The sequence below is a fragment of the Schistocerca americana genome, chromosome 3 (genome assembly GCF_021461395.2).
Source record: "Schistocerca americana isolate TAMUIC-IGC-003095 chromosome 3, iqSchAmer2.1, whole genome shotgun sequence".
NCBI lineage: Eukaryota > Metazoa > Arthropoda > Insecta > Orthoptera > Acrididae > Schistocerca > Schistocerca americana.
Window position 1 is genome coordinate 107492842 of NC_060121.1, and position 9824 is coordinate 107502665.

Below are 9824 nucleotides of genomic sequence, written 5' to 3' on the forward strand. Positions count from 1 at the left end.
TGGACGTGTACGTGTGGTGTGTGTGTCTGTGTGTGTGTGTGTGTGTGTGTGTGTGTGTGTGTGTGTGTGTGTGTGTGTGTGTGTGTGCGTTTTTGAAGAGAGAAGGAAAAAAAGAGAGAGAAAGGGAGAACGAGAGAGAGAAAGACAGACAGAGACGTATAGAGAGAGAGAGGGGCAGAAAGGGGGACAGGTAACAAGCGGGTGTGGCGTCGTAAGAACGGTACTAGGTACGGCTGATGCTAAGAACATGTACCGTGGCCCGAAAACTCCATAGATATGTTACTAAGTGTCATCAATGTGTGACTGCTTTGATGCAGCCCGCCACGAATTCCTCTCCTTCATATGAGAGTAGCAATTGCAGCCTATGTCGTCTATCATTTGATGTATGTATTCCAAGCTCTACCTTCCGCTAGAGATTTTACACTCTACAGTACCCTCTAGTACCATGGGAGTTGTTTCCTGATGTCTTAACACACGTCCTATCATGTTGTTCCTTCTTTTTGCCAGTGTTTTCGATATATTCCTTTCCTCATCAATTCTACAGCGAACCTTCTCATTACTTACCTTCTTGATGCGTCCTATGTTTAATCTTCTTCCGCCGCACCACATCTCAAATGCTTCGACTCCCTTCTGCTCCGGTTTCCCCACAGCCCACGTCTCAATACCACACAACGCTGTGATCCAAGCATCCCTTCTCAGAATTTTTTTCCACAAATTAATACCTATGTTTGATCCTAGCAGACATCTCTTGACCAGGAATACCTTCCTTGATAGTTTGCTTTTAATGTCCTCCTTGCTCTGACCGCCTGATCTACTTCGTGATCACCAATACTGAAGTCAAGTTGTTCGCTGTTCTCACTTTTGCTACTCCTCATTGCTTTCTCCTTTTTTCGATTTACTCTCAGACCATATTCTTTACTCATTCCATTAGCCAGATCCTATAAGTCCTCTTCACTTTCACTGAGCATGACAATGCCCTCAGCGCATCTTATCAATGAAATGCTTTCACCTTGGGTTTTTACTCCATTTTTTAATCTTTCCATTAATTCTGTCTTTGCTTCTTCAATGTATAGCTTGAACAGTAAGAGGGAAAGACTACTTCCCTGTCTTACACCCCTTTCAATCCGAGAGCTTGGTTCTTGATCTTCCAGTCTTATTGTTGCCTCTTGGTTCTTGTAAATATTGAATAGTATCCGTCTTTCCCTATAGCTTACCAGAATTTTTATCAGAATTTCGAACATCTTGAACCATTGGACAATGTCCAACGCTTTTTCCAGACTGGCAAATCCTACGAACGTCTCTTGATTTTTCTTCGGTCTTGCATCCATTATCAGCTGCAACGCCAGAGTTCCCTCTCTGTTGCCTTCAGCTTTTCTAAGGCCAAACTGACTGACATATATCACTTACTCACTTTTCTTTTCCATTCTTCTGTGTATTATTCTTGTTAGCAACATGGATGCGTGAGCTGTTATGCTGACTGTCGAAATTGTGTGGATGAGTTTTTCAGAACATCAGATGGAACTTCGCGTCTCATAAGTTCTTTCTGTGTATTATTCTTGTTAGCAACATGGATGCGTGAGCTGTTATGCTGACTGTCGAAATTGTGTGGATGATTTTTTCAGATCAGATGGAACTTCGCGTCTCATACGTTCTTCAGACCAACATGAATAGTCGTTGTGTTGCCATTTCCCCAACGAATTTTGAAAGTCTATGAAATGTTATCATTCTCTTCTGCCTTATGCGATCTTAAGTCTTCCAAAAATGCTTTTAAAATTCTGATTCTAGTACTGGATCCCCTATCTCTTCTACATCGGTTCCTATTTCTTGTTCTATCACGTTATCAGACAAGTCTTCGCCATGGTATAGGTCTTCAATGTGCTCTTTTTTTCACCTATCCGCTCTCTTTTCTGCATGTAACAGAGGTATTCCCTTTGCATTCTTACTATCCTTGCTTTTAGTTCGACCGAAGGTTGTTATGATTTTGGTATATGCTGAGACAGTCCTCCTGACAATCATTTCTTTTTCGATTTCTTCACATTTCTCATGCAGGCATTTCGCCTTAGCAACCATGCATTTCCTATTTACTTCATCCCTATGTATCTTATATTCCTACATTCCTGAATTTTCCTAAACATTTTCGTACTTTTCTTTTAACTGTGTTTTCTTCCTAGCTTACGTGGTTGCCCTTATTAGAGAAATATGCCTAGTGAACTATTCCTTGTCACAGTATCTAAAGCCGGAGAGAATTCCCAGAATATTTCATTATTCCTTAGTACTTTCGTACCTCACTTCTTTGGGCATTGATTCTTCCTAATTAGCATTTTAAACTTCGGCCTACCGTTCGCCATAACCAAATGGTGATCTAAGTCTATATCTGCTTCTGGGTACGCCTTACAATCCAGTATCTGATTTCGAAATCTCTGCCAAACCCTGAAGTTGTGTAACTGAAAACTTTTCGTAACTTCCGGCCTTTTTCAAGTTCACCTCCTCCTCTTGTGGTTCTTGAACAGAGTATTCGCTACAACTAGCTGAAGTTTTTCGCGGAACTCAATTAGTCTTTCTCCTCTCTCATTTCTAGTACCAAGCATATATTCTCCCTCAATCCTTTCATCTACTCGTTCCAATAAAAGCTTATTCCAGTTCCACGTGACTATCAGATTTTCCTCCATCTTCACGTAATGAATTGCCCGTTAAATATCTTCGTACACTTTCTCTGTCTTTTCATCTTCGGCTTGCTGTCGGCGTTGGTTTGCTGTTTTTTCTGATGCGAACAACCCTATCACTGAACTGTTCACAATAACTCAATCTCTGCCCTACTTTCCTCTTCATAACGAATCCTACTCATGTTATACCATTTTCTGCTGCTGTTGGTATTATTTTGTAGTGATCTGATAAGAAATCCCTGTCTTCTTTCTGTATCACTTCACTGAACCCCACTATATCTGTATTGAGCCCTTGCATTTTCTTTTTCAGCTTTTCTAGCTTTCCTACCACGTTCAAACTTCCGACTTTCTATGGCCCGACTCGCAGAACATTGGTTATTCAGTCTTTATCTCATGGTCACCTCCACCTTGGGAGTCATCTCTCGGAGATCCGAAAGTAGGACTAGTCCGGAATCTTTTGCCATCACGACACTTTTTCGATTACAGGCCACATGTCCTGTGGATACACGTTACGTGTCTTTAATGCAGTGGTTTCCATTGCCTTCTGAATCCTCATGTCGTTGATCATTGCTGATTCTTCCTCATCTAGGGGCAGTTTAACATCCACCGGGCAAAGAGAGTGCCCTGAATGTTAGTCTGATTCTCTGCCCCCTGCGACAATGCCGCTGGCTGAATGAGGGTGACTTCTTGTGCCTGAAGTCTTCGTTCCCCATTGCTTGATGGTTTTTATTCAAAACGTAAGCGTTGGTGTGGTGCTAAACCGGGACCCCTAGACAATGAGTCCATGATGTAGATAATAATATTGTTCTGTTCTCTGATAGTAAGCAAGAAGATCAGAATGCGTTGAATGGAATGAAACCTACTGAGAGCAGTGTATGAAATGAGAATAAACGAAATAATACGAAAGCATTAAGAGGTAGCAACTCGGAAATCATTATCAAACAAGCTTTTGACACTTACCATATCATCAGCGAGTATGAAAATGATGTTGGGCGGTTTCGTATCAGCAGAGGAGGAAGTCGCCAGCAAGCATGCGAATGCTAGGAGTAACACGGTGTGCATGTTTTGCGAGCGCTCCATCACAGCACAAGAACTGAAAAAAGACGTTTTCAATAAATCTGAACTGTCCGATATCCAAGACGCTTCTAAATTCATTTCTTTTCAATTCCTTTAAAGTTATTTTTAGTTGCCTGCTCGAACTACACTCTAGCATAAGAGAAATTTGGGACTTGATTTGACTTTTTACTTTTTTTTCACTTCTTAAGAACATCGTGTATCCTGTAGAACGGAAGCAGCCTACCTGATCATTGTGTTCCACTTGGTAAGATGTCATTTTGGAATGTGGAGACGCGCAACAAAATTTAAATGAATGTGAGTTCGGTCTCGAACTAGGAGAACGTGGGAAACCACGTTGCGATACACACATTAGCAAGGAATCAAATAAGAAGCAATGGGTGTATTTGTTTTAATAAAAGACTATACCATTTGCCATTTCTTACTTTCACTTTGCTTATGTACGCAAGGTGATCATAAAAAATGCCGCATACTTTGATTGGTGGTCGTACTCATCGAATTATGAAAAATAAATCTAATAAGCATGGGACTGGAAACGCATATTGTCCGAGATAAACGCGTGTTTGTAGGAAGGGCTGCACGACGCTTGATTGCGGACTTCCTCCTCTGCTGATACGAAACTGCCCAACGTCATTTTAGTCGTTGCTTTGGTGCTTCGTCAAATGTGTCAGGAGTGTATTGTGATGTCTTACTCTAGTTCTGTATCTACCACTAGGCGGTCTGCAGTCAGTTTTGTGGTTCGAGTCCTGTTGCAGGTTACACTAGTTTTCGTCGCGTTTTTGGTTCTTATTGTACAGTACTGTAAGCACTGGGTACGCATCATTTTGTTTTACTTCTTTTAAGCGCTGATTCACTTACGTGGGTACTGTTATTGCGCAGTTTGTAAGTATAACTGGTGTAGAACATTTACATTTTATCTCTTCCACCACTTTTTAACAATGGAAGCCTACTGCTTCTCAAGTGAAATGGTGGATATATACTCTGCTATGGTTTTGCAAATGGACGTAGTCTACGAGCGCGTACCCTCTGCTGAAAAATATCCACAGCACAGAGTGCCATCTGATAAGTTGTTCCGAAGACCTTCCCAGCGTCTGAGGGACACAGGTACTCTTGCACCTCGGAAGTGACAATCGAAGACCCCACACAGTCTGCACACGTGCCATGGCGGAGCGTACACTACGTTCGGTGGAAGAAACCTTTGGGACCAGAGTGTGACGGTTAGCAGCAGCAGAAGGCGTTTATCACTCTCTTGTCTGTGGGAAGGGGGGGGGGGGAGGGGGGGTAAATAATGAATACTTGCTGTACCCATATCATCTACAGCGCGTTCAGGCCCTAAAGCCACAGGATCATCATGGAAAAGGGCGATTTCGTCAACGGCTGTTTCAGAAGTGTGCTACAAGTCCACTGTCCACATCCAAGATTTTATTTACCAAGGAGGAAAAGTTCACAAGAGATGGTATTGTGAATTTTCATAACCAGCGTGTACAGGCAGATGTAAATCCCCAAGCAATTCAGGAAAGAGGGCAGCACCACCGATTCTCAACATATGGGCTGGCGTGCTTGGCAATGAATTAACAGAATCATATGTGCTACCACGAAGGTTAACAGAGGCACACTATGTGGACTTTCTTATTAATGTGTTGCTTACCTTGCTGGAGGCTGTGTCATTGGAACAACGAAAACAAATGTGGTTCATGCATGATTGCGCTCCAGCACAATTTCGTCACAAATTGCGCATAGTCTGAAGCAGATATTCAGGACAGCTGGATTGGTCGCAGGGGCCTGCTTGTTTCCCAGAATTTTGGTTATGCAGACACTTGAAGCAATTGGTCTAAGTCACACCAATAACCGATAAGCAGACACTACAGGTTTGTGTCCTCAATGCGTACAAGAGGGTGTACAAGATGTGCGTCATTCCTTACGCCAGAGGGTGGAGGGGTGCATTGTCATGAATAGACGCCACGTTGAACACCTCCTGTTCCTGTAAACACATGTTTATCGCAGAAACTATGCATTTTCGGACCCGTGTTTCCTGGACTTACTCAGAAAGTATACATACTCAGAAAGTATACATTTCCCTACCCACGTTTACCGGACTTATTTCTCTTGTTTCGGCGACTACTACCGCCTCTCAAAGCATTCTACACTTTTTTTGAACAACCACTATACACTGCCTAGTCTCATTAAAGTCACAAACCGTCAAAAGCCTCAGCAACCACCATTTGCAGCCCGTACCGCTGTGGAACATGCAGGAGGAAAGCCAGTGAGGTTCGGGAAGGTATCGACCGGGATATGGAGTCACACTGACTACAACGAACGTTCATGTATAAAACGCTGCTACTTCTATGTCTACCGACTAACTAATTATTAATGCGGAAACACTGACATTTTTCAAAATATTTCTATTGCAGTAAATCTATATCAACTCCAGAAATATATTTTGTATTTACTAAAATGCAAGCTAACATTGAAACAATAAGATAATAAAAGTAAACCCGAAATATGTTATTGAATAAAAAAACAACAGTAAGAATTTTTAAATAATGACAATTGTGGAAATGCGTGCAAGCACGATACAAATAAAATAAGAAAATTTCTCACATGGGATTTATAAATCAAAGGAAGTATGTGAATAACCGGAAGTATCTTAATTTAAATATTGAATTACTTCCAGAATAAGTTTTTGTCTATGGTGTTAGTCACAAAATTCCACATGCTACTTACCCATTTATTTCAAAATTAGTGATATAATAAATACAACAAAATTTTTACTACTAGGTTTATTACTAGTCAGAAGACCTGTCTTACCTATTAGTAGATTGATACTGTATTGGGTTTAAGACAATTTTACGGTTTGCAGTACATTGGACACGAGAAATATAGTAGCCTGAATTCGATACAACCTCAAATATAGAAAATGGTAACCTCCTCCTGCAAATATGCATGATGACTGACGCAGGCTCTAAGTTCTTCGAGTAAAAGAAATCCTCATCATTATATATATAACTTCTTACAAAAACCTCCCTAGATTGTGTTTTAAGAACAAATTCGATTCTGAGAGCCACTGTCGCTCTTTCAAATAACTATTTTGAGCACTACTGACAAAATGGATCGGGAACAGCCCAATTTGCATACAAGTTGCGCTATGAAACTTTCCAGAATGCCATGCATACTTCATCCTTTTCTATTAACGTTTTCTCCAATGTTTCTGGCAGAACCACGTGCTAAAGACACAATTCTCATAAGGGTCAACGCTAGATTTACTTAACTGCAGAATTTTAAATGTTACTTCATTTATTATCAATGTTCAAATCGTCTAATACTTTTACATTTGCTTCTGATTTCATTTGCATCATCCATCATTACTCTCCAAGAGTGAAGAAATTTAACATCACAGCTATTTTTAACAAAAGCCTCAAAGGCATTAACTGCATGTCATGCCTTTAGAGTGAAGTTTTTAACGTGTCTACCATGCTGCAATCTAGCGATCTTTTTGAAGGGACATCGGGCTTGGAATTGCTTCAGTTATAATTAATATTAACGTAAATTATAACGAATTGATGAACACCAGCGCACAATATGGCATAGTAACATAGTAAAGTGCAGCTCCCTCAATACGTTACGTCTGATTACACTGTGCTGATCCTGTGGAGTAAATGCATTTGTTGCCTTTCGGAGAATAGCAGGTTACCTGACGAAACATCGGCGCAATTTGAAGACTTTTCCTGACCAATTCGAACTGTCTGTGTACCGTAGAAAGCTTAGAATCCCTACCGGTATGACTGTTTTGTGGAACAGTGTTGGACGTGTATTTTCGTTACGTTGTGTGAGATTGATCAACAAAACAAGCAGCAATAGCGAACGCAGGAAAAATAAGTCTAACTGACGATATAAAAAGCTTACAATGAGCCCACAATCTGTCAGATAGTTTCAGACAGTTAATGTATATTTGTGTTATCATAGGTTTGCCACAGAAAATGACACAAGTAAATTCGATAGGTGCCACAAAAAAAAAAAAAAAAAAAAAAAAAAAAAAAAAAAAAAATCAGTTTCCAACAACAGAGTATCGTAAAGAAACAGTATTACCTTGCATCCATCTTAAGACGGAAACTCTTCCTCTGTACTCACGTCTCACGACTGAAACACGTAGCAACTATTGTAAATAAAAGTAATTTTAAGAAACGTGGAAGAAAATGTGCAAATCAGTCATCATATATTCTGCTATTCGTTTGGCTTAATAATATACCCTATCCAATTGAAAATCTTTTGAAGTGCAAAATAGTATAGAGCATATTTCGATAAATGTATGAAGTGAGATAGATAGGACACGCCTCATGATGAAAGATTTGAGGTTATGTTTATCGGAGGCACAATATTCCAACACAGATGTACCTTAGAGCAACTTACTGGGACCAGCATTATTCTTATTTTGCATTAATACGTTTACAGCATTAGACGTGGAATAAAAAGCTGAACTTTTTGAGGACAGAAGCGTCACACTCACTAAGAAAACGCCTGACCAATGAAGGAGAAATAAAATGAAAACTACGAACATATGTAAATGTAAAAAAAGTAGACAAAAAACCCAAGAAAATAAGGAACGTTAACAATACGTGCATTTGTAAATCGCTCGACACCGAAATGCAAGCTGGATAAAAATGTCTTATCGCCAATCAACAAGTTATTAAGAAAAATACTATTTAGAATCATGTTGCTATGTTGCTATTTTCAACATTGTCAAAATATATCGCATAATTTTGGAAAACATGAGATCCAAAGCAATATTTAAATTTTCAGTATTGGCAAAATATATGGCATAGTTTGAAAAATATGAGATCATCAGTTTAAAATAAATATTTAAATGCGATGTTGATTCTGAAGCATATGCTATTTTCAACATTGTCAAAATATATCGCATAATTTTGGAAAACATGAGATCCAAAGCAATATTTAAATTTTCAGTATTGGCAAAATATATGGCATAGTTTGAAAAATATGAGATCATCAGTTTAAAATAAATATTTAAATGCGATGTTGATTCTGAAGCATTTCCTCAAATGTTACAATTTGTAGATCGCCCCTTGATCGGTATATCTGTGGAATATAGTAAATGTGTAACAACCTGATTAATTCACAACTATTCTAATTTGCTGGTCTTCGGTTAGCAAATCTAATAACATTTCCCAGTTTATAGAAAGACCAGGCTGTAGCCGTAGTTCTGAAAGCAACAAACCTTGAGAGAGGACGTGACGTAGCGTGACCAGACGACTGCTGTAGTGGCTCAGACCTCCCCCCGCACCGTTCGGAACTTAACTGAGTGAGACTCTCGTGGCTATATCTGTGGCGGCCACTTCACGGCAGCCTCTTATCTCCTTGCGTCAATGAGCTATGCAATCGGGAACCCACTGACCACAAATCGTTCAACGGAAGCGCCTGGAGTTTTCAAACCAGTCCACTAGATTTTGGACCTTTGACGTTTCTTCTGAATTCATGATGAAGTGACATCACTGAGACTCCCTGAATCTCTCTTTAAATGTGGAAAATACTGACATGACTTGCGTTATTCAACGGGTCACCTGAATGCATTTTTTCAATCGCGATAATAATTTATTACTAATTTCCAATCACACCACATCAGGTTAGTGACAAACTCAGTACTGAAAGAGGACTGAGGAAAGAACACTTCGTATCACCAAAGAGACTTTTCTCATCAGATATGAAGGAATTTTTCCTGTTACTGAGTGGGATACAACCGGAAAAATATAGTTTTCAAACAGAGTGTAAAACCACTATTGACTTTGCAAACGACAGTGAGCACACTATTAAGATGAAAAGACAAAATAAATCAGCTGCGCTTTGTGTAACTGAAGACAAAGATAGGTAGAAGAAACAAACAGAATGGAAGAAATTGCATGGAGTGATTGTCGCAAACCAAGTAAGGCTTGAAATGTGTGTCGAACGGAGAGTTTGCAATAGAGTACATTTTCACATTTGACTAACAAAATATAATTTGGTACACTACTGAGATAGGAAAATGAAACTCTATGGAATAGATAAATAAACTACATTTGGTGTACTTGAAAACAA

At 39.6% G+C, this 9824-nt stretch overlaps 1 protein-coding gene across 1 annotated transcript in view; it reads right to left on the bottom strand.

Moving 5' to 3' along the window:
- Positions 1-9023, bottom strand: part of LOC124605896 (arylsulfatase I-like) — a 139097-nt gene extending 130074 nt beyond the window's left edge. The window contains exons 1-2 of the mRNA XM_047137843.1: positions 8971-9023; positions 3624-3756 (exon numbers count right to left, since the gene is read on the bottom strand). Of these exons, the coding sequence (XP_046993799.1) occupies positions 3624-3743 (120 nt within the window). The 5' untranslated portion in view covers positions 3744-3756; positions 8971-9023. The remainder of the gene's footprint in view (positions 1-3623; positions 3757-8970) is intronic.
- Between the last annotated feature and the right edge of the window lie 801 nt (positions 9024-9824).